At 48.5% G+C, this 25,666-nt stretch overlaps 1 protein-coding gene across 5 annotated transcripts in view; it reads left to right on the top strand.

Moving 5' to 3' along the window:
- The window catches only part of LOC129383544 (uncharacterized), a 220,587-nt gene that overhangs the window by 55,658 nt on the left and 139,263 nt on the right, over window positions 1-25,666 (top strand). For all 5 annotated transcript variants that reach the window (XR_011896011.1, XR_008611424.2, XM_055068133.2 and 2 more), the window contains exon 2: window positions 18,114-18,226. Coding sequence is in view for 3 of the 5 variants with exons in the window: in XM_055068133.2 (XP_054924108.1) it covers window positions 18,114-18,226 (113 nt within the window). In the remaining 2 variants the exon portion in view is untranslated. The remainder of the gene's footprint in view (window positions 1-18,113; window positions 18,227-25,666) is intronic.

Raw genomic sequence — 25,666 nt, 5'->3', positions numbered from 1 at the left:
CCCTTAATGTGGCTACCAAATGAATATCGAAGAAAATTTCAGATGTTTGGTCCACCGAGAACCATACGCATATATTGCTCGGTATCCTTACCGGCGTGACAAGACTTTCCGGAGAGGTTGCTCTCAAGCGAACGCGGTGTAATCCGTCGAGTCTTCAAAGTGATGGCGGTGGGCGACCATTGTTTCTTTTTCTCGTCTGCTAGCCAGAAGGCGTCCAAAACTCTGCCAGGTGAAAATCTACTCGACCAGAGAAAACCAAACGCGCACCGAAGTGCATAGCGCGGTGGTCGGGGCAACACGAGAAAAACGCATGCGCTCTGGCTGGCTCTGGCAGCCCGCTGGTAGGGTAGCGAGTATAAAAAAATTTATGAGGCTCAATGTGTCCTCACGAATAAAAGTCAAAGTAGAAGAAACAAATAAGCACGTAGTTACCCTGGCTGGCTTTAGTGTCTAGACATGGATGCTTTGGCGTAGGTGAAAAAAAAAATGTTGATATTTTTTTATGCGACATGACGGCACAACTCAACCATCACAACGCTTCGTCTCATCGGATCTCACTGCGTGTTTTGTCAACTTGTCTGATAGCGTGTTGATTTGGCTTGTCTCGTTGTATGTTCCGATCTAAGACTTTAGAAAAGTCAATGCACATTTGGCGTAAAATGTTTATAACAACATTAAACACACAAACTTCCGCAATTGAGTCTCTGAAGCACAATTTCGGAAATGCCAATGCACGTTTCACATCAAAATTTATAAGAACGTTATGCCCATAAGGTTCTGGAATTGAAATCTATGCGCTCCGTAGATTCCGCGGCCTCCGCGCGATTCCGCGGCGAGCCCGTTCGCCACAAAAACGCCCTTGAAACTTTGTGCTCGGATGGGGCTGCTTGCGTTATGCGACTCCCGGTCACATAACGGTCACATATACGGTCACACAAATGGTCACATAAATCCAGCCCGAGTTCGCAATTTTTACGGTGCGGTGTCTTTTCGAGCGTGAAAAAGACGTTCTAGACAAAATCCAGAATGATTTCCGGCGCCGGGGGTTGCTTTGGTCGACGGTGCATGGACTTCACGAAAAAATTTCGGGGGGGGGGGGGGGGGCTGAAGCCCCATGAGCCCCCCCCCCTGGCTACGCCCCTGGTACCTCTATATATAATTAGTAGGCCCTAGAAGATGCCATCAAAATCCAAGGCGTCACAACCACCAAGCGCGGGAACTTAAGTAGGCGTCGCCCCCCGTATTTCGTTCTTGCGCTTTCTATGGCTTACCAAACGTCTTATCGTTGTAAGAGTGGTGTTTTTGGTCTTGTAGAACGGTAATTTACTGATGCAGAAGGAATCATTTTTCCCTTTAGTGTCCTTTTAACGAAGTTTAAGGGGTTTTAGGTCGATCTGATCGGTCGACGAGTCCGGCGCTTCCAGCATGCCAGGCAGCGGCCGGCGAAGTCGGATCCGTCATGCCTGAGACGGTAAGATCGCTGAAATTTTATCCTGCGCTTTAAACGTGACCAGCAACAGTGTTGCGCAGCGCTAGCGGACAAGCGCGCGGCGAGCGAGCGCTTATTTGTTTGTCGAAGGCGCAAGCAACACGATCACTTGAGTGAAACCGAGCAGCATGCTGCTGGCCAGGAAAGCTAGCGCGCGATGCACCCTGCTCCAGTTGCTGCGGCGTGTGATAGGACATGTTCTATACCACCGCCAGCCGCGCAAGTCTGTAGGGCGTCCAAGTTTCGCCAATTCCGCATAAGTTCGCCACACCTGGATCGCGTCCGTGTTAAGCCGGACTATACCACCCTTTGAGCTTGGCCACCCAAATACGCCCTTCTTCGAGCGGAGGCAGCACGCATCGAGGCCCTGCTTTTTAACGTAGACCGCGAGATGGAGAAAACCGGCTGGACTCGGAGAATACTTCGCATCCTTCGCTGTGACAAGGCTTGACAGCGCACGAAGCAGCTAACAAAGTACACTAACTATCATCATACCTTGCTGGTGAAGCAGCGCACTGACACGGACACAGTGAAGACACATAGACTGCGTCCGTGTCAGTGCGCTGCTTCAGCAGCAAGGTATGACGATTACTGACCAACTAGCCCAACTTTCCACTTTACTGAACTACACTAACTATGTGACGAGCAGAACTCCGGGTCCTGTTCGCTGATACACCGGAACGGAATACAAGCAAGGAAAGCAGACAGCACAGGTGCTGCTTGTCCACATTTTTCACTGTACGTCACTTCCGCCGGGCGATGACGGCGTCGGTTTTTCTTTTCAGTTTCGGTATTAAAAACATAAATTTTTAGAGCTCTTCGTGACGGATTGAGCTGTATTTGAAGCGTAAGATTTTGCACAGAGGCTACTGCATGTCTAAACTATATGAAACTGGGCTTTGTACAAAGTTTAAAATTTAGTTGTAGTTGGCCTATAATAATGTGAGCGAGCGCACCATGTAGAAGTATATGTTACAAGAGGCATCGAGAGATGGCACCACTATTCCATGCGACTCTCTGGCCCAATGCTCCCTCCACATCTGCCGTTGCAACCCTCTTTCTCGTGTGTATCGACATATCTTGAAGACTCACGGCCGTTTGGTGTCGGAGTGAATATGGAACGAATTTTCTATCGCTGCTATCTCAACCGTTGATCTCGCTGCAGAGTTGCAGTCTGAGTAGATGATGGTGCCGCCTGCGCTGCATCGCTCGATGCTTGAAGATGACTTGGCGCGAAATGGCATCTATAACAAGTGTTCGCGCCCTGATTGGTCGAAGAAGCCTGTAGCTTTCACAGTGCCGCACAGGACTATTAAACAGCACGTAGACAATTTCGTGTAGAACCGTATTCTAGTGCATTCTAATTTCATCCGAGGAAGAGAAAAGGAAGCGCCGCGAGCCTTTCCTCATCTCTGGCTTGCGCGAGCCGGCGTGGGCTGCAGAAACATTAGGATGGGTTTTAGCTCGTTCACCCAAATATGACCGCGAAGTGAGTTCATACAAGGTCGTTGGGGAATCACTTTCGGTGCAGCAGTAACTCTAGTAAGCGGAAATTCACCTTGGCTGCACAAACATGCAACGCGCATCATCAGCCACGGTGGGTGTACGCGTTGTGAAGTATTTTCCTTGTATCGGTTTCCGCTCATCGAGGAGCAGCAGCATCTGTGAATTAACAGCGTGAAATAGGAAACTCACCGTCTGATTGCTTCGCGCGGGAATTAATACGTAGGAGTGCTCGTGAACGGCCAATCCAACTCCATATCGGCCGTCGGTGCAAAAGATTATTTGCGTGAACCACCGGCAGTGTTCTCGGGAATTTCGAGTATAGAAGACTTGAAATAATTATGTCTTTGTTAGGCGGCTGTACGAGACCGATGGTACGTTCAAGAGAGCGATCACTGCGGTTGGCAAACCCTCGTGATAAATATAAGCTTAGCGTTTCGGCACTAACTTTTGTCCTGTAAGGCAATGATATCCAAACGGTATTGCATTTAAAAAAAATGCAATGACTATTTCCGTAGAACGGGCGTGTGTGGCATAGGCGGCGGGACGAACGAGAGCGAACAAAAAGATCTGTTTTTATTTTCTTGCGGCTTGTATAATGCCTCAGTCACGTGCGCTTGTACAGAGTAGCCAATCGGCCGATTTCGTCACTATCTCTCTAGAAACAAGAAAGCGCTGGCTAACGCCGTCGTACGACCACGCTGCATGTACTCGGGCCATGCGCTTCATGCGCTATAAAACAAACAGATCTAAAACCAGCATCTGCCAATGCTACGGACGCTCGCGCAGTCCGCATCCAGCCGCTTGACGACTCCAGAAGTGGGTTTACTCTGTACGTCATGTTGTTATTACTAACCAAGAGTATTTATTTCGTGCGGTCGCGAAGAAGTGGTCGCGTAGTGTGTCTGCAGATAACACTTTCAACGTTTGTCAAATTAAGCAGCAAAACGTATTCCATAGCCGAGCAGTACTCACGCTGTTACGATTGTCCAACCACAGCATAGAATTAGAGCCAGAATGGTACAATTGGGCCACATTCGTGAGACCGACTTCCCGAAATACATAACTGATCTCCCAGGCGAATTGCAGGCTCGAATCAACACGGGCACCCGCATCGCGCTGCGTGTGCTTTGACGCCTACAGAACCTCCAGCTATGCCGATATAAATAACTTCAGTACGTGTCACCTGTAGTGGTCGCCACATACCAGTTGACCAGTGGTGCCTCATGGTCACGAGGAAGGGGGACGCATGCTAAATAAAACACTTGGAGTTTTGTTCGGAAAGGCTGTGCTTGTCGTCTCACATGCCCCGCTCCGTCGTGGCCCGCCAGCACGTCCTGACAGGAGGGCCACGCGATATCGTGTAGGAAGTGAGATCCGCTTGGAAAACTTCGGTCTCTGAACGGCAACGACGGGATGGCCTTCGAAGAAAGAGCCTGATTGACTGAGTGGCTAGGCCTCGCTTTTCAGTCACCGGACTCGCTCGACTTCTCTAGCCCCGCAAGTTGGTCCTCGTGTAAGCCTCGCTTCGAAGATTATGCAGTTAATGCCTCCGGACTACAAAAAGATTCGCAAGACGTCCAAGTACATACGCTACTTTACTGCTTCGGCCCAGACTTTCGTGCGCTCCTGGACACCCTTTCACTCGACGCAGACTCGTTAGCGTCTTAGGAGGCCGCTGTCAAACACTTCACCGAGCACTTCATGCACCGTGCTAATGAACTCTATGAATCCTTCCGCTTTCATAGGCGCGTCCAACTACCTGGCCGAGCATACGCCGAACTCTGCAAGTTAGCAAAAGGATGCAATTACCCGTCATCTGCCGTGGAAGAACGCTTGGTTTGCGACAGTTGTCAGCTTGCGGGATACGCGTCTCTCAGATCACCTGTGCCACTGCCTGAAGCCCACTCTTGAAGGAACTTGGACGCAAACTCGTCAATACGAAGACGCTGATAAGGAACGCTCACTCGCGCAGGCTACTTCGCAAGCCGCGATCAGCATTGATGCTGCAAAACCTTGAAAGTTCCCTTCGCCACAGCGTCCAGACGGCAGAACAGCGAACTCAACTGCGAAACTGTGGTTTGCCTCTTCGGCTGTCGCGTGTTTCACGCACGTTCATAGTGCCCAGCACGGAACTATGTCTGCAATTCTTGCGCCAGGAAATGTCAGTTTGCTGAAGTTTGTCGTTCCAGAAAGTCGAAGCACACCAAACTTAGTACCTTAAAGCTGCACCCTCTGGAGTCACCTGCCAAAGCCATGTTCGTGGATATACACAGTCGACAGTTACACAACTAAATTCAAAGCAGGCTTAAGAGCTGGGATTTCTGCGCACCGAAGTGATTTGCCTGGGGTCCCGGCCGAGCTCGACAACGTTGATTCAGTCTTGACAGGACCTAAAGGCCAACCTGTCCGTGTGCGGGGCTCGTATCTGGCACGTTTATTTCGGCAAGGGAAGGAAACACTCTCAGCGTTTTTACGTCACTCAGTCCCTTTCTGCACCATCACTGTGTCTACCGGCTATCAACGCCCTTTCTTTGGTGTCGTGAACACTCCTTAGCCAACGCTTCATACCGAACTGTTCCATGGCGTCGGCACACACCGAGATGAGTACACAATCTGCTTACTGTGAGACGCAGTACTATTTTCACTCAGTGCCGCTCGACGGATACCTACCCCGCTGCATGAAGTCGTACCGCAGGAAGTCTAGAAACTTGGAGGCGACGGCGCCATTCGTTGTACTGGTAAGCTAACTTCGTGGTGGGCCGGTCGGTAGTGGTACCTAAGAAGAATGGATAGTATCGTCTCTGTGTTGACCTCACTCAACTGAACCACGTGATTATCTGAGAGTGTCACATTCTGCCTGCTGTTCAACAAAACCTTGGTCTGCTCTGTGATGCACCTGTTTTTTCAAAGCTGAATATGAATGCAGACTTTCACTAAGTGAAATTGTCGGCCGACTCTCAAGAACATGTAACTATCATGGCACCTTGCGGTCCCTATTGTTTCTACCAACTGCCCTTCATGATCACGTCTGCCACGAAGTATTTTCAAAAACAAACGGCACGGATTATCGAAGGTCCGGATAGTGTCTTGATGAGGGTGTTCTTGTGTTTGGCCATAGTAAGCAGGAACATGATGCAAGACTTGAATAAGTGTGGACTCGTCTTACAACTGCAGGCATCTCTTTAAACCAAGAGAAGTGTTGCTTTGGGGTGCAAAATTGAAGCAGTCCATGCCGTGGCACCACCCACAGACCTTGCAAGTGTCAGACATCTACTCGGGAAGGTAAATCATTTTGCCAGGTTTACAACACCATGTCTCGGAAACCACTGCACTGAAACGCACTCTACTAAACAAGAACACTAGTTGGACTTGGTAGCATGAACTGGTAGCAGCACTCACAACAATCAAGGAGCTTCTGATGTCCGGCCTCTGCTTGGCCAAGTATCACCCATCTTATGCCACCGCACTCTCGACTGAAACCAGATGGTTTGGATTTGCAGTAGTCATGTTGCAATCACAACCATGTGGTGAATGCAGGCCAGTAGCATTTGCCTCAAAGTCAATGACCATCACAGAACAAAGGTACAGTCAAACAGAAAAAAAATGGCTGTGGCTTAGCTAAGGTTAAGCCCAGGATGCGAAGCATACTAGCCTTTATTTTAGTTGTTGAACCACTGTTTAGCCTGGTGAACTGCTGTTGCTTGGCTATATTTGGTTCGGCTAGACGAAGAAACAACTCATGCGTTACTCTGCTTCGCCTTCAAGAGTGGAACGCGACAGCGTTCCCGTCGACCCGTCAACGGGTGTAAGACAATGGGCTACGGCGCAGCGACTACGCGCCCCGCATTGGACGCGGTGAGCGTCGAGCAACGCAGCGTTCGGCGTGGCAACGAAATGTGCGCCTGAGCAAGCGACGCACGCCTGAGCCTTAGAAACAGCTCGTTTCTAAGGCAACACCGCATTCACTAGAGGCGCTTTTGTACCGCTTCGAAGCATCGTACTCGTGGCTCAGTGCACTCTGCCTCTGGACGCGTTCGGACGCAAGATGTCGAGCTCTGCAAGAGCGGTTTCAGCGGCCGCGTCTGGCCGTGGTAACAGGTCTTCTGTCGCCCCACCGGGCTATCGGTATGTACTACCGACTTTGCCATCAGGCGAAACTATGAAGGAGTGTCTGTTCTTACATTGTGACGTTGCCGGGAGACCATACCGCCTCGAAGACTTCCGTGACCCGCTGCAAGAACTCGGTGTATTGAAAGACGTGACCGGTATTGGGCCCTTCCAAATGACGCATGTGTGGCTCATCAAGCTACGAACTCCAGAGGTGAAGGAAGTGCTGGTTAGAGCGGGAGGCCTGGAGGTAAAAGGGCGCTGTTGCGCCGTCATTGACCCAGTGCAACAAGACATCACACTCAATGTGCACTGGGTTCCATTCCACGTTACCGGGGAAGCATTGAAGAAGGCTTTCGACCACTATGGCGAAGTGAAAGAAGTAAGACAAGAAGATTGGAAGGTGAGGGGCTTCGAACAAGCTGAGTCTACCACACGTATTGTGCGGATGACGCTCCGAGAGAACTTAACACCGGACGCTCTGCCCCATTTGTTCAAGATATTTGGTGGCTCTGTGCTGGTTGTCGTTCCCGGGAGAGCTCCCATTTGCCTGCGGTGTCGACGCAAAGGACACATTAGAAGAGACTGCAGAGTGCCAAGGTGTTCTGAGTGCCGGGAATTCGGCCATGAAGCATATGATTGCGTACGTACGTATGCAAGAGTTACTGGCAGCACGCAACCCGACGACGATGGTCTCGAATTGATGGAAGAGGAGGTAACGGAGAAACCGACAGCGTCCTCGGAAACGCCGGTTCAACAGGTGGCAAGTGTCGCAAAAAAGGTGGCAATGCCATCCGGGTCGACACAGGATGCCACAGCAGGAAGAAAGCAGAGAGAAAGAAGAAGGAATGAAGAAGAGAAGACACCGCCTGCGCCCGCAGAAACGGACCACGGGTGTGACGCGTTTAACGTGGAGATGGACGCGGAGCCAGAGACGCCATATGAGACACCGGATGAGATGGTCACTGAGGAGCCAGCCGTGCCTTCCAAGAGGCACCGAAGCGATGCTCCAGAAGAGGAGACGCCGGCTGACAGTGTTCAGCGCCTGGAGCCGCAGTGGATGGTGGTCCGGTCGACCCGGGCCAAGAAAGGGAAGTCCGCCCCACCGCAACGGTCAGCGTCGCTCCCCCGAGAAGGGCAGGCGACGCAGTGACCAACGCGACTGGTGTCGCGGGTGCCCGTTGAAGCTGTCGTGCCGACAGGGACGCTCAGTTTGTGAGGGTTGCTATTTGCTGGGGGCCTTACTGTTTTTTTTTTGCTCTTGCTCTTTGAAATGGCTATGTCGTTAGCTCCATTGCGCGTGGGAACCCTCAAAGGTTTTAGGGCGAGACGGCGGCAGCGTCAGCTCCTACGCGTAATGTTGGAAGAATATTTAGATATATTGGCGATTCAAGAGACTAAAATAGAGAGTGAGAGTCAGACTGATAGTATGGTTGCACAGTTTAGGGACTGCTATACTGTATGCGTTAGTCATGCTGTTGGCACAACGGCCGGTTGCTGTACGTTTATTAAGAAAGGTCTGGGTATAGTTGAGGAAACAGTTATAAGTTGTCAGGGTGGTCGATTCGTGCTGTGCAATTTTGTATATTGCAACATAAAATACCGAATATTATGTGTGTATGCACCAACGAAAGTGAATGACCGGCTAAGTTTCTTTCAAGAAATATCGCACTATCTGAATACAGACAGATGTTTGATAGTGTTAGGAGATTTCAATTGCGTTTTGAGCTCGGAAGATCGTTCGAGTGATGGATACTGGGCTCATAAGAGCGTTGTCTTTCTGAGGGGGGCCATTGGAAGAGCTCTGTTGGAAGACATTGCACATTACCCGAAAGGAGGCAATAATCGGCATTATACTCATTTTCAAGGCAATAGCCATGCAAGGTTAGACAGAGCTTATCTTTCGCAAGAAATCGCCACAATGTGCGATGACTACAAGGTGCTGAACATAACATTTAGCGACCATTGTTTAGTAGCCTTCACGATAGGGAAAAAGATCACCGCAAAACCTAGAATGAAATGGGAAACATGGAAATTAAACGCGAAACTCTTAAAGGACGACCAATTTCTAGATAGTGTACGCACAGAAATTGCCAAAGCAAATAATGACTGTGAAAAAGGATGGGGTGAGCGATGGGAGCGATTTAAAGAAGTCGTAAAAATGAATGCAATAGAGCGAGCAGTAGAAATGCGTTTTAAAGAGCGCCAAGAGGAAAATAACCTTAAAAAATGCTTCAGGAATTTGTGGATGCCGAAACTGCAGCGCCAGGCACCTTCATGGAAGAAATAAGGGAAACAAAGAGTAAAATTGAGGCTATCGACACGGAAAAATACCGTGGCGCACTTATTCGCGCACGAATGGGAAAGATCTTGGCTGATGAAATGCCAACAAAGCGTGCATTGGGAACTGAGAAAAAGTATGCGAAGAGAAACGAAATAGTTGAGATTGAATACAAAGGGAAAATATCTAGAGATGCCGAAGAAATCAATTATGCGTTTACGGAATATTACAGGGAGCTCTTCAAGTGTAGAATACCGAACAAGGCTGGGTATGAAAGCCATTTTCTAACCACTCTACCTAGGTTAGACGCCGAAGAAACAGATAGATTATCAGAAGATATCACAGCAAAGGAGATCGAAACGGCCATTGAAGACCTTAACCCTGGAAAATCGCCAGGACCTGATGGCCTAACAGCTGTTTTTTACAAAGCCTTTTGCTCGAAGATAGCCATCTTATTAGAGCGTGTTTTTATGGAGGCGTATCAAAAAGGTCGTTTGCCACCGTCCTTTAAAAGGGCGTATACAGTCTTGATACCAAAAAGCGATGACGCAAATAAACTTAACAAAGTAACAGGCTACAGGCCAATTACGCTGACAAACGTAGATTATAAAGTTTTAATGAAGATATTTGCGCGGAGACTACAAGGGGTTATTGGTGCTATAGTAGGACCGCATCAGACCTGCGGGATATGAGGGAGGTCTATATTTACTAATATCCATGTGGCTCGCAGCATTCTTGAAACTTGTGATGCAGATTTTAGGAAAGTCGCTATGTTACAAATTGATCTAGAAAAGGCGTTTGACAGAGTATGTCACAATCTCCTGTTTACAATTCTTGGCTATGTCGGTGTTGGATCACGGATAACAGAGGGAGTTAAAATTGCATACAGTAATTGTACAACTAACCTCATTGTCAACCAAAAGCTAACTGAAAGGATTGAATTGCGTTCCTCTGTTCGTCAGGGGTGCCCCCTGTCACCTCTTTTGTTCGCAATATATCTAGAGGCTCTCTGTAAAAGAATTATTGATAGTCCGGACGGGCGAGGATTCAGCCTAGAAGGATGTGAGGTACGTTTATTAGCTTACGCTGATGATGTTGTTGTTTTCTGTGACGATAAGGAGAGTGTTCAAGCTACCATGACAATTATGCGTGAGTTTTGTGACATGACGGACAGCAATATAAATCTGAATAAGTGTGTCGGCTTGTGGCACGGCCGGTGGCAAACATCGCCGCGTGTTTTTGAAGGTATGCAGTGGAAGCTCACGCCTGGGATTTACCTTGGTGTACCATTAGGCACACATCGAGACACTAAAGACTTATGGAATGGCAAAGTCCAGGAATTAAAAGCTCAAACTGATAAGTGGGCCGGACGTGACCTCTCTATATTTGCACGTGCGGCTATCTGCAGAATCTTCTTGGTGAGCAAGCTGTGGTATCTCAGGCAAGTCCTGAGTTGTTCCCGATTCAACCTCAAGAAATTCCATAGAGTATTTGCTGTTTTTGTGTGGCAGTCTGAATATGAAAGAACAAGCAGGAACAACTTGTTTCGCAAGTTGGGTCAGGGGGGCTTGTCATTACCAAATTTCTACTTAAAGCAACTGATTTCTAGATTTTTGTTCTTACGAGACACGACAAATCCTTTCTTACGAACAGTTATTCAAGTCCGATTGAGCAATGTCTTACCTAACTTTGTTGTCTCGATGAGGGAGGGTGGGTGTTACGCAACGAGTAAATTTTTACGTGAGGTGGTCGTAGCATTTAGATTTTTAAACCACCACTTTTCCATAGAATATTTGGCTGCAGTCAGTCGTAAGCGGATAAGCTCGGATTTAATAGATATTATGTTCCCAGAACCATTATATCGATTAATGTACCGCGAAGGCCAAGGGAAAGATGTCCTAAAACGTGTGAAACGAATGATTGTACCAGGGGGAGTGAAAACATTCTTTTTTAAACTACATACTAATACATTGCCTGTAAAAACGTGGCTAGAAGAAAGAGGGGAATATTTACCATGGGGGACTAACTGTTTGATTTGCAAGAAACAAGAAATTATAGAACACGTTTTTCTGGACTGTTGGAGTGCGGTCTTCTTTTGGGATATTATGCAAAGAACTATTAAAAAAGAATTGCCGTTAACAGCGCATGGTATCCGTTACCTATCCACAGTGCAAGACAGTACACCTTATGACATGTTCTTTCTTCTCGGCCTTCACAGTATCTGGAGAAACCGCATGGCTGTAAGGAATTGTGATATAAATGTGAGAACAGTAAGCTCGTATTTTGCTGAGAATATCAGTAAACTGCGGGAAGTTTTTCAGAAGTTAGCGTATGAGGATGATCTGTTGTCATTGATGGATGCCCTTGCCAAAATGAAAGTTTTGTAATCTCAACCGCAAGCTTCAAGCGCAGCGGTGGGAAGATGAATATTGTCAGATGGTGGGAGCAGTATGTATTGATGTATTTGTTGATTGTCTGGAAATAAATAAAAAAAAACGTACTCGTGGCTCAGTGGTAGCGTCTCCGTCTCACACTCCGGAGACACTGGTTCGATTCCCACCCAGCCCATCTTGCAAGAGTTGAGCCAAAGCCACCTAGAAAAAGCGCAGCTGCTTATATACCGCCACGACGCCGCGAGCGACGGCGCGAGTTGGAGCCCCGTTTCTCCTCTGTCGTGACGTCACGGTGTCACGTGGTATTGAAGGCGACACCGCCGCGCCTGAGGAGCTGGGTTGAGCTCTAGTAATATGCTTCGCATAAAAGAGGGCTTGGCTACAGGGTGGTCCATTCGGAGGTATGACGAGTTTATCAGATGTATCACCTTCACTGTAGAAACTGATCACCTTCCCCTCGTGTGTTTGGCAAGATGGAACTTGATGTGCTACCTCCGAGGGTGCAAAGACTCAGACTAAAGACAACGGCCTATCAGTTCCAGCTGGTACACGTCCCAGAAAAATTACTGGTTACGGCTGATGCATTCTGTCGCACCCCTCTTGCGTCCCTCAAGTGGACACTGTGGAACATTTAATGCGTAAGCTTTGTTTGGCAAGCTCCCGAGCCCGGTAACAAGAAAAGTGTAATGCTTTAAATATGCAGAAAATTGCGCAATTTGCAACGTTAAGACGTTTAATCGTCATGATAGTGTAAATATATATGATTGGAAACTTTTAGGCGACCAGGAACAACAAAAAAAATGAAATGAAAAAGTTGCAGTTTCGCCTGATAGGCGAAGCGTCCATTGCTACAGCAAATTAGTGGACAATTATATGAAGTAAGGATAGTATCTTTGCAGGTGGTATAAACTTGTAAACATAGGCGCACTAACTAAAGAACAAGCATGGTGTCACGCACGCACAAGCAAACGTGGAAACATCGGACTCGATAACTGCGGGAACGCGCTTTCAAAACTCTGGCTTGAGGAAACGCGGCAGCAACAGCGAGCGAAATGATATTCGTGCTGTCTATCGCTTGAACGCAAAATGAACACCGAGAACACAGCACGCACAAGGCTACGAGCCACCGACGCACCTAGATTGTGCACTCAATGCAGATCGCTCTCATCAAATGGCCGCGCGATCACGTGCAGCTGCCACATGCGCAGTTGCAGCCGGAGTAGAACCTTGCCCCTCTTCTCCCCTCCACCCAGTGCCTCGCACCGTTGGGTGCGTCGCCCACGGCGGAAGATGGTGGCGCACTTCGTCCCCGCTTTCGTCTCTTTCGTGCGGGCCAGATTGAGCCGCTATCGTCAGCTCCCCTGGCACGCCTCGACTCGCACATACAGCGCAAGGCCCGTGGCGATGGTGAAATCACCCTTGTACTTTATACGGAACATCAGGGCGAAGGCGACGCCGGCCGCAGAAGTGCGCTTGGAGTGCCCATATAATTGCTATCGCAATAAAAGAGAATACACGTCGTGATACAGAAGGCTCCGTAGAAAATGCATTAAAAATTAAATTATAGGGTTTAACGTGCCAAAACCACTTTCTGAGTATGAGGCACGCCGCACTGGAGGACTCGGGAAATTTCGACCAGCTGGGGTTCTTTAACGTGCACCTAAATCTAAGTACACGGGTGTTTTCACCCCCATCGATATGCGGCCGCCGCGGCCAGAATTCGATCCCGCGACCTCGTGCTCAGCAGCCCAACACCATAGCCACTGAGCAACCGCGGCGGGTGTAGGAAATGCGTGGGGAAGCTTACAGTAGGGAAGGGCCAACTGAATTATGAGGGTGGGTCAACATGAAGTTTGGGATTTGGTCAACTTGAAATTTGGGTGTAGGCCAACTTTCGATTTGCAAGTGGGCCAACTTGAAATTCTTGGATGGGCCTACTTAAATGAATTGTGCGTTGGGAAAACTTATATTTGGGCATGGGCTAACTTGAAATTTGGATGTGGGCCAACTTGCAATTCCGGGATGGGCTAATATGAAATTCGGGGGTGGGTCAACTTAAATTTGGGGGTGGGCCAACTGTACATCTGGGGTGGGTCAGGCTAAAGTTGCGGTGGGCCAACTTGAAATTTGTGGGTGGGCCCACCTAAATTTGAAGGTGGGCCAACTTAAATTGGGCGTTGGGTGAACTTGAAGTGTAGTGCGGGGGGTTGCCCAACTGAAATTTGGAGGTAGATGAACTTAGTAGACGGGGGTGGGCCTACTTGAAATTTGGGCTCGGCACAACTGAAATGTGCGGTTCGGCCTACTTGTAAATTGTGCTTGGCACAACTGAAATGTGCGGTTCCGCCAACTTTAAAAGTTTCGGTGAACGCTGTTAACATTAAGGTGGGCCAACAAGAAATTTTGGTGGCCCGCTGTCTAACTGAACACTGTTGAGCGTCCTTCGCGATAAGAACACCTCAGGGGCAAGCGGGCACGTTGAGACGCTTGGTGCGTTTTCATTGGGCCTTGCCGAGGCGTCATCAAAACGTAGGCAAGGAACGCACGCATAGCACAGGCTTGCGAGAGCGACAGCGAGGGTGACATGGCTTCGCGGCGATGCACTCTCCCTTCACGCAACACCTCGAGTGATACTGCGGGAGGGGGTTTTCCCATCGGACCGCTCTGCTCCGTCGAGGTGCGCTCGTGCCCGGCGTTCCGGCTCGATTGGTATGATTGCATTAAGGGGGCTGGATGCGGCGAGGAGACCTGACAATTTCCCACTAAAGCCAACGCATTGTTTGCCGCCGGAAAAGCGATGAGTAGAAGCACATAAGCTAGGAAAAGCAAGTAGGCTAAACTAAGCAAGAGCGAAGTCACAGACGAGCTAAACAATTCTTACGCATTAGTAGACCATTCCCAGAATTTGTGTAGCTTTCTGCTACAGAAGTCGTGGTTTCTGCTCCAGATGTGCTGCCTGTGAACATAGGATATCAGGAAAGCCCAGAGGCGTCATGGATAGGGCAGCGTGCTGATTTCGTTCTGCCAACATGACTGGCCAAACATGTCGATGATTTTTTCTCGTTTGTCAAAGTATGCATCAGTGAAAAATGACCATTCCGTTTGTGATGGCCTTCTTCTGGAGGGCACTCACCGCACTATCCCTTCGTTACTGAGGCCAGCAGTCTTGATGCTTACACTCTAAAAACAGTTGCACCCTTTGGGGTGTATATTTCTTGCTTTAACGGTGCGAGCCCGGTACTTCCCAGTCACGAACGGCATGCGCGTTATCAGTGTGACGCAGCATTCTCGACAGGAAAGTAGCCAGCGCCGAGTTTTCAAGAAAGGAAACGCAAGCAAGGCAGATGACGATTATTGTTGTGGGACAAATATACACCCCAAAGGGAGCAAACTGTTTTTAGAGTGTAAGTCGCACAAAAGTCCTCGTTCGTGAATCTGTATGGTGGCCGGGCATAGCGGCTGAAATCACTTTTCTCGTCGCCAGTTGTGAAAAATGCGCCCTTACGGGAATTAATTCAGCGAAACCACTCCTCCCTAGCCACCTCCCTGGCCTTCCCTGCTAACAACTGGGCCTGGAATTATTTCGCCGTAACGGCCAAGCCTTCTTAATGGCAGGAGACTACTGTTCTCGGTTCCCGGAAGTGGTGACACTCTCGAGCACAACAGCGGAAGTGCCCATTGATGCGCTGAAGAGCCTGTGTGCGTGACACAGGACATCGCAACAGCTTAGGCCAGACAATGGTCCACCCTTCTCTTCACGCGAATTTGCCGCATTTGCTACCTCCTATGGCTTTGACGACGTCATCACTAGCCCCTATTATGCACAGTCTAATGGGAAGATGGAAAGGATGATGCGCACGGTGAAAGACCTCCTTCGTGAGGTGAAAGATCCTCACATAGCTCTTCTGAGCTATAGGGGCACGTCCGGGGTAATTGGCTTTAGCCGTGGTCAAGTTCTCACGTAGTCACTGCCTACTTAGGGCAGGTAGTGACCAAGGATCCGGATCATGCGACTGAAATAATCAGAAGAATAAGAATGGGCTGGGGTGCGTTTGGCAGGCATTCTCAGATCATGAACAGCAGGGTGCCATTATCCCTGAAAAGAAAAGTGTATAACAGCTGTGTCTTACCAGTACTCACGTACGAGGCAGAAACCTGGAGGATTACGAAAAGGGTTCTACTTAAATTGAGGACGAGGCAAACAGATACGGGAAGAAGAATGATGGGTGTAACGTTAAGGGATAAGAAAAGAGCAGATTGGATGAGGGAAGAAACGCGAGTTAATGACATCTCAGTTAATAATTAATTAATAAAAAGAAATGGACATGGGCAGGACATATAATGAGGAGGGAAGATAACCGAGGGAATTAAGGGTTACGGACTGGTATCCAAGGGAATGGAAGCGTAGCAGGGGGCGGCAGAAAGTTAGGTGGGCGGATGAGATTAAGAAGTTTGCAGGGACAACATGGCCACAATTAGTACATTACCGGGATAGTTGGAGAAGTATGGGAGAGGCCATTGCCCTGCAGTGGGCGTAACTAGGCTGCTGCTGCTGATGATGATCATGAAGTTCTCACTTTGATAACTCGAGTGATAACTTCTCGGTACGCTCCTCGGTACGCTCCTCGGTACGCTCCTCACTGGTTCGTGCCACCCGACGCTCCCGCTCACGTCTGCGGTGCCGCAGTTGGGCCTTGTGAGCAGCTTGTTCTTTAGCAGTACGCATTACACGCGGCCTCCCTATACTAGCGCATGCAACATATTAACTGCCTATTCCATTCGTTTCGCAGGGCAGAAATGCAGCAGATGGCTTCTTCGGAACCACCTGTCACACCAAATGATCGATGTGCGCTACGGCCATTAGCGCTCCCTCGGAGTAGCAAAACCGAGCAGCTAGCTTAATCAGGAGCTTGGGTAGCTGTGAAAACCGCATTAGTGCGCGCTTCGCGACATCTAAAACGTTACCAATCACCATCAAATCGCTCTCGAACCACAGTCTGTCGCACGCCGCACAAATAAATCAGAAACGCTTGTCCAGAAAGTCCCTCTGAAATTTCGCGCACGCACCCATGTGTTCGTCCAATTTACTGGCATGATACCTGCGCCATTTCGCCACATTCGCCGCTTCGTGGCACCAGTCTTTCTGCCAAGCCCGCCGCTTACAGACCCTAGGTGGCGGGCAGGATCCTCGCTGCTACTCACCACCCGTTTCCTAGCTTTCCTCTTGCTCCGCCAAGTGTCAGAACAAGCCTTATACCGGTTTGCTCCGCCTTCTCATAGAGGGCGGCGTTATCTAGTATTGGGAGATTTCTTAGCTTTCCACTTCGTACGCCAATCGTCAGCACGTGCTTTACTGATTCGCTTTGTCTCCTCATGGAGGGTGCGGGAGTTCTGAGGCACGAACATTGAAAAATGTATGGGAGGGTAGACATAAACAGCTCCGCTGTTAAAAATGAATTTGGTGCTTTATTTGCCATAACCACGATCTGATTATGAGGCACGCCGTAGTGGACCGGGGCTCAGTAAAAACTTTACCCTCCTGGGGTCCCTTAACGTGCACCCATTGCGCGGCGCACCACCGTTTCGGCATTCCAGCCCCACCGAAACGCGGCCGGCGTTTGATCCCGCGATCACGCGGCTTCCAGCGCAACGCCGAAGCCTCTAAGCAACCACGGCGGGTACATGGCAAGTTTGAAACATACACGAGGTATAGAAAGCCCGCCCTTATGAGTGCGCAAGGTCATTCACCAGGCACGTATGCACAGCTGTCAAGACGTCAGAATCAACACAACCTAAGTATGCCTTCGCGTACTTGTAGAGCTGGGCAGGTAGGTTCTGACCTCGTTTTTCTGGAAGGAGAAAATTAGAAACGCAATAATAAATAAAAAATTTTTGGTCTTCTCGCTTTATGCAACAAGGGCTTAAGTAATCGTAAATTTTGGTACATTGCTAAATTGTTTAAATTAAATTCTGCTTGTTAAAGGCACCATTTCATTATGAGGCACGTCGTAATGAGGGACTCCGGATGAATCTTCACCACGCGGGGTTCTTCAACCAGCACGAAATGCGCGGTACACGGATATTTTTACATTTCGCCCAATCGTAATGTGGCCATCGCGGCGGGTATTTGATCCTGTGCCCTTGGGCTTATAGCGCAACGCCATAGTCCCTACGCCGCCACTGTGGGTGATACTTTGCTTAAAATATGACACGGTGGTGTCGTAGTGAATGCTACATTTTAGTGGTGCTATGCTTCAGATAGAATAATGCGCACAATTATGGTTCTTAAATATTTACGTGACAATAATGCTTGCGTACATTCTTTTCTTTTGACCAGGAGCCACCAGCAAAGGCGCTCTCACTCTCTACTCCAATACAGCAAATACAGAAATGCAACTGCAGCGACATGAACATCACGTTTGTTCTTCGAGCTCTTGAAGATAAACCACAGTAAGCTAAAATATCACCTCAGCAAAATTTAAACAATGCAAAGCTGCATAATACCAAAGGAGTCTAACTGTGATGTTTTTCTTTGACTAATAGGGATTTCGAAACATTGGTAGTATTTGTAAGAGAAGTAATGAACGGCCACACTGTGCATCTCACTCGCATATGCTATGCTCCAAGTTTCTCCGACAATTTCGCTTAGGACATTTGAAGAGTAGGTGCTTTTAACAGACTTATTTTTCGCTGCTGTAGCCGACCAGGTTAAAGGGATTGTTGCTTCATTTTTAGAGGGTATACATTACTTTGTCACTTGCGTAAACCACAGGGATAAAAAAACAAGAGCAGTTGCAGTTTCAACCGAAAAGCGAACCATCGATTGTCATAGCAAATTAGAGGATACGTATTCGAAGGAAAGATAGTTGTTTTATCGGCTGCATAAAGCCGATAACATGCGCTTACTAACTAAATTAAGCAACACGTTGCCGTGCATGCTCAAGCAAACATGAACACATCGCACTCGATGACCGCGCACACTCGATGTCAAAACGATTGATTGGGAAAGCGTGGCAACAGCAGCGAACGAATCGACCTTCGTACTGCCTCTCGCTTCAACGCGATCTAAGCAGCAAGAACACAGCGCCCACAAACCTATCAGCACTCAGGACACTCTGTACCCATCGCAGATCGCTTTCTAGATAGGACCCGTGCGCTGCCGCTAAAGCCCCTGAAACTTCGTAAAGTAGTGCCACTCTCCTCCTCCGATTTCACTCCTCCTCGTTTCTCCTCTCTTTCACGCTCCCTCCTCGACCATGGCGCTGCCTACGTTGCTCGAGCGCAGCAGACGACCTTTCGCAGAGTGAATGCACGCATAGCAAGGCAGTGCTCTTTAGGCGTTCACGTTGGCTTTCCAGCTCCGCGTAACTTCGTGTACAGCATAGAATTTCTAGTCGGATGCTTATACAAATTCGGTAACGGCAGCTTTTGTTTCATTTTTTGATAACTATTTCTTAAAAAAAGTATCTGAAGGAGTGTTAACGCTGTGCGTTGACGACTGCGAATGTATCGCGTGCCCTACAATTAGGTACGCAACATTTTTCATGGGCGTGTCGCAAGATCTTGTTGCGAATGGTTGTAAATAACACGTTTACCATCGAATGACAACCTCTTGACTTCCAGCAAGCCCTCAGCCTAAAGAATCCGCGCCGCCCTTACCATGTGAATTCGCGGCGCGTATCAGCTATGACGTACAAAGACTGACGGAGATCACTGCTCTGGAGGTTCGATAGTGTATTACAAGCTACAATGCCGCCAACGTGCGTGCTTGCCAATCTAAGCGCGCGCAAAGCCTCAGAGGTGGGCGATGGTGCTATTATGTTTCTCGTGTCTCAACGCCGACAGAAATACCGCGGCCGATCATCGAGTCGGTACTGTGCGTAGCCAAGAAAATAAAATGAGTTTTTTAGCATTCGTGGGCGAAGCGGGAGCGCGATAACAATGCTTGACTCAATCTCAAACAAGACCAGTAATTTTTTCAGGTTAATGACTTATCACGAATAACACTTCATCGTGCGTTGGTTCGTCCGTTTACTAAGTGACGTACTTGTCGCGAACCGAGTTGCACTGAGGTGCATGCATTCAGGACGGTTGTACTCCCTTCGAAGTAACATTTGCGAGACATGACTTTATTAGTGAAGTCATGATCGCGCAAAGAATCCCCCCGCCATGACGCGGCCGAAATTGCGGCAAGTGAAACGATGTTTAATCCATAGGTTAAAATGATATGAAACGGCATTCGAGTTGCAAGTAAACAGTTTATTTTCACATAGATGCATTACAGATTTGCCTTTGCAGTCACAAGTCCGTGTGCACCATTTATTGTCTCATTGCGTAAAAAACGCACCAGCCTAAGAGTCCTACAGCAAGCGCGTCTCAATTAGGCATAGTGACTGTAGAAACTAATAGTGGCATAGACGAGCATGCGAACGACTATATGAGCACGCGAACTAAACGAGCGAGCAAACGACTAAACGAGCGTGCGAACGAACGAGCAAATGACTAAGCACGAACGACGACTAAACCAGCCAGGGAACGCGCGGGCGACCGCACGTTTTCTTTGCGAGTGCTCCACCGCCGCATCTTAAGCTTCGCACACTGTAAAGCGCACGCGAATTAGCACATACGTCTCAATTACATATGATGCGGTCGCTCGACGACGAACTCACCACGTAACACGGTTTCGGGAGAGCACGCACGCTTTTCATCGGTGCCTCTGTATCACAAATCCACCGGGCGACCGCCAACGAGGAAGACGAACAAATGTGGCAAACAAAGCTAGTCTATCTAAAGAAGGCTAGTAAGTAACCACAAAAGGCAGAGAGTTGCTCTCCTGAGGCGTTTTCATGATCGAGACTGAAATTTTATCAAAAGGACTGCGCTGAATCTTTAAAATTTCGTAATCACGTTATCGCACGCAACCTCGCGTGCCCGCGAACTCAAGCCGGTTGGCGTTCAAAACGATTAAGCGCACCAAATGTGACTAACACGACCACGTAGTGCGCATATAAGCAAAGCGGACGTTGCGTAAAAATCATGTTAAAGCGTGCGTACAAATGACAACATGCACAGTGAACTGTGCAATATCTACTACGTTATTGCCCGCAGCACAATACGCAAGCCTGGCACATACAATACTCTGAGAGAGCCACAACTTACATCACATAGTCGCGCGGAGGAAGTTGGTCGGAAGTTGTCCCTCCCGATTCGGTGAAGCCATGTCTTTCTCCTTAACGCGTTGCGCTTACCGGACAGTATCGCGAACATATTCTTGCCTTTGCTAAAACTATATTGGCATCCAAACACGCAGCAGGTCATGGTAACAGAAAATGACGTGAAGCGACGTCGCACTTGCCACAAAACATCCTTCAAGGCGTTCACAAGATCAAAACACAGAATAGGAACGGAAGGAATGCCGCCAACAAGCGCCGCTTCTCGAGCAAAGATGGCACTGAAGCGCGACTGTAAACAAACGAAGCCGGTGCAAGGGGCCACGTGATGCCATTAGGCCAATAGCGACGCGGCGTCGGCTTCGGGCAGAGCGCTCGAGGAGGGGGCGGCATTCTTCAAAGCGTGGCACTACTTTACGAAGTTTAAGGGGCTTTAGAACGCCCCCTTCTCTCTCCTTTCCCCCTAGTACCTGCGGGCGACGGAAGACGGCGCGCTTGCTCCCCGCTTTTACCGCTTTTCTCTCTAGCACGCGGGAGATTGAGCGACCACAGTCTGCTCACCCTCGCACGATTTGACTCGCCCACAGAGAAAACGGCGCACGGCGACGATAACATCGTGTTTGGACTTTATATGGAACATCGCGGCGACGCCGATGGCCGCGGCACGACGAAGCAGGAATGCGCCTGGAGTATTCATTCAATTTCTATCGCAATGAAAAATACATTGGTGCATTGCGCAGCGCTTTTCCTTAATTCACGTAACGTCAAACTACCATCGAAGCCTGTAATATCCCCAACTTCGAATCAGAGCCTGATATCAGCACTTGAACAATGTAGATGAGGATCAAACTATGAGTGGGAAGCGTTTAGTAACCGTAGCGCCTGCTTAAGAGGCTATTATAGGTTGTGCACTATTAAAGTGTGTTTAAGAGCCAAGTAAACGTAGTTCCCACAGCAGGAAGCGAAATATTCTAACGATACCATAATTTAATCTACCGAGAGGGTCAACAACACACTATGAGATGTCTCACCGCTTATTATAGGAAAGCTGAAGGTGTTTTTTTTAAATCACCATGAAACCAGGTGCTAATCGCGTAACTTCAGAGTTTACCACACAAAATTTGTGCGCGTATAGCAATCAAAGCTGATATCCGACATAAAGGTGTGGCGAACTTCTCTTCTCGCGCTTCACTGGTTTTGGACATGGTCTAATAGTGGGGGTACGGCTTAAGAGATGAGGAAGAGGAGTTAGAAACGAGGTAAGAGTTCAGAGTCGACCGCTGAGGTCACGCCCCTTACAGTTCATGCCGGAATTACTGGCGCTGTAGCCATAGTGCTGGCCGTTGTAAATTTGCTTGACGCTGCTGCGCCTGTGGTCAGCGTCACTCTAACGGTGATAGTGTGGCCCAAGATGAGAAGTGCTGCCTTTGTGGTGGAGCGCATCCTGCAGTGTATTCAAACTGCCCACATTGAGTGCAACAAACACAGGTGTTGAAAATAATTGACAAGAGGAGGTGTTCTAGGAGAGAAGGTAATATCACTCTTAAGGAGAGGGCTCACGGGTACGCTGGCGTAACAGCACGTCAGACTTCTTTCGCAGACGCAGCTATTGCGCAGGCAATTGACGCTGCAGTTGAAAAAGCAACCGCAAACGTAATGGAGCGCTTAGTAGTCAGCACATCAGACTGCATACCTCAAGTGGTCAGCACGCGGATCGCTAACCTTCTGCAACTAACATCTGCACTGCCACTCAATAGGGAACTGAAAAATAAAAATGCCGCTGGCGCGTTCTCCTCGGAAAACAGCAACATGACCTCCGAGTCTTCGTCGAATCCTGGCCAACAGCACACACTGGACTTCCCCGTCTTCGTAGACGCTTCACTCGACGCGCGGGCTCAGCAGCGGAGCCGGTCCCCGCTGAACTGAACATCGTCGATGGCCTCTCACAAAAAGTCCAGAAAGCTTCCTCCAAAAGGTTCTCAAGGAGAACCCTTGGAGAAGGTAGTCGCTACTGAAATATTATCCTCGAAGTAGGATCCTTGAGAGTATTGCCATGGACCGGTCGATATTTGCTGCGTCGATTAAACCTTAATGTAATATTATTCCAACCAACACGGCTCAGCGAAGACAAATTTTCTTTTCGAAAATTATCGTTCGTTCCGATTAGATCGATCTTCGAGAGAGGGTGGATTACTCACACTGATATCATCCAAAATTTGTCATAAGGCAAAGGAAGCCTTACAGCTCCTGTCCCCCGATTTTGAAATTGTAGGGTTAAATATAAAACTTCCGGTCTGTAGGACATTTTTATTATAGCCAATGCCCATTAGCCAAGGCCAATGCCATAAACTGGCGCTCTTTGGCCACACCTCGTCCTTGCGTCATTAAACATCAAGCATCAATCATCTATGCCACGATTACTACTTGTGGAAAGACATTTCGCTAGCGGCGACATTAACTGCCATCATGTTAGATGGGCTTAAAAACAGACTAGAGTGGCACTCGGTTGTGGGAATTGTCCCAGGACAACAATCTTAGCTGTGCAAATTCAGGATGAACTACTTTTGTCAGAGGTCGGGCTACTTCTGTCCTAGACTTGCAAACTCTCGCAGACTCCTGCTTCTCCCTGTCCGCTTAGCCGAATGTTGATTATGCCACAAATAGCGACCACATACCAGTCATTTTTAAAATTATACTTCCAGTAACCTCCTTAGTTTTTAGTGTGCGCACTTTCATAAATTATAGTAAATTTGAAAATTACTTGCGATCCCCATTCGCTTCTCTCACTGATACTAGTCTCAAATCGAAAGCATTTAGCATTTGTTTTGTTTTAAAGGATTCTGGGGAAAAATCTGAATTTGTGGTACAATCAGCCACATCGACTTCTTCTTGGTGGAATGATGATTGTTTCAGTGAGTACAGGCGAAGAAAGGTAGTTTGGAAGAAAGTGTTGCATAGTCAAAGCCCTCAAAGCTGGATGAATTATAAATTGTATGTTGATAGTGTTAGACACACTGTGTTGAAGGCAAAGGACGAGTATGAAATTACGCACTTGGAATTCCTTTCTATATCAAATACTAAACGCGCACTGTATAGCTCTCTGCACTCCAACAAAATGATTTCGCGGTTGATAAATGCTGACTCCGCGGTTTTGACCCACGAAGAAATATATGACTCATTGGAGGTAATTGCTAGAGGGAGAGAACGTCGATTTTCTTCCCACCTTCCGTTACCTGCACTGATACCACCAACTGAGGAAGATTTCACGGAAATCTCGAAGTCTGAATTGCCAGCGTCCGTATTCACAAAACGTTGTTACGCCAACAGCGCTCATGCCAGCCGGTAGTGGATTAGGACCTATAATTAACGAAGGCAATCAAGCAATAAAAACTCTTTTACGAGCGAAAAGCTTTCTGAAATTGGCCCCAGATGTTTTACTAAGGTTTCCATGAGCGGCTCGTGTCACCGATGAAATCACTTCGTCCATGGTAAATATTTCATATGAAGAATCAGAAGATTATTTATTAGACATTATCAATTATTCAGTCAGAAAGGCATGAGTCACATCGGAGTGAAAAATTACCAAGGCTTAACAATCCAGGTGACGCATATGTCCTAGACAATATTAGGCCCATAGCGTTAACTTCAAATTTCGTAAAATTGTTAGGAGTTATACATATTCGCATGATAAATTTCCTTAATGAGCGATAAATCCTGAGTCCTAAACAAATTGGTTTCAGATCAGACTGCTCTATATGGCAAGATCATATTGACCTTGAACGCCGTATGCAATTGGGACGGCGCCAAAGGGAGTATGCGGCATTACTCACTCTAGACATTTGAAAAGCATTTGACAGCGCTGAGCATGTGATAGTGCCCGATACAGCATTTTTTTCCGCCACCGTGAGCCGAACAACTTGCCTACAGCACGATTTTGGCAGGCAATAATCTGCAAAGAACTCTCAAATCTTCGAGTTCATTCTCTGTGTGCCGTTGCCGCTTCGTAGGTCTCATGCTCCAAGTCCATCGACTGGTCCGCGGTATCTTGCATGCGGCCGAAATCGAGCCGAGGGCGAACTGCAGACGATCGGCCAATCTGTTTTGCCTGCCGGCGTATCACTTACGTTGCTCACCGTTCTAACAATTGTACTGTCTCCGCCTCTCTGCAACCACCACTCACCAGTAATTATCGCGCCGAACAGAGCGAGCGTCGCTACGAGCCTCCGTTGGCACCGCAATAGACAAACAATGGCGCTCGTGCCCCTTGGAACAGTCCCTCGCCGTCATTCCAACGTCACTAGACTCGTTCGTCACCAGCTCGTCGACCATCGTCCCTATCGCCGCAGGCTCGTCGTCCACCGCTCCCGATGCAGCCCCAACCTCCATCTCCGGAAAACTAGGCGATGCAGCTGCGGGAGGTGAAGCTGCATTGACGACTCGACCGCAAAACCCTCTGATCACTTTGCCGACCAAACAGAACCTGATGCACCCTTCAGTCGATGGCGTCAGTGTCGCAGCACTCATTGACACTGGCGCGCGCATATCCGTGATGAGTGCCGATTTGCGCCGACGCCTGAACCGAGTTCTTACACCCGCTGCGTCACGCACCGTCCGCGTTGCCGACGGAGGAACGCCTACGATGCTTGACATGTGCACCGCATGCATTGGCATAGCGGGGCGACTAACGACTGTTTCGTTTGCCGTTTTGGAACAATGCCCT

This window comes from Dermacentor andersoni, chromosome 8 (assembly GCF_023375885.2).
Source record: "Dermacentor andersoni chromosome 8, qqDerAnde1_hic_scaffold, whole genome shotgun sequence".
NCBI lineage: Eukaryota > Metazoa > Arthropoda > Arachnida > Ixodida > Ixodidae > Dermacentor > Dermacentor andersoni.
Note: the sequence above shows the minus strand (reverse complement) of the source record. Positions and strands in the feature narration are given on the sequence as shown.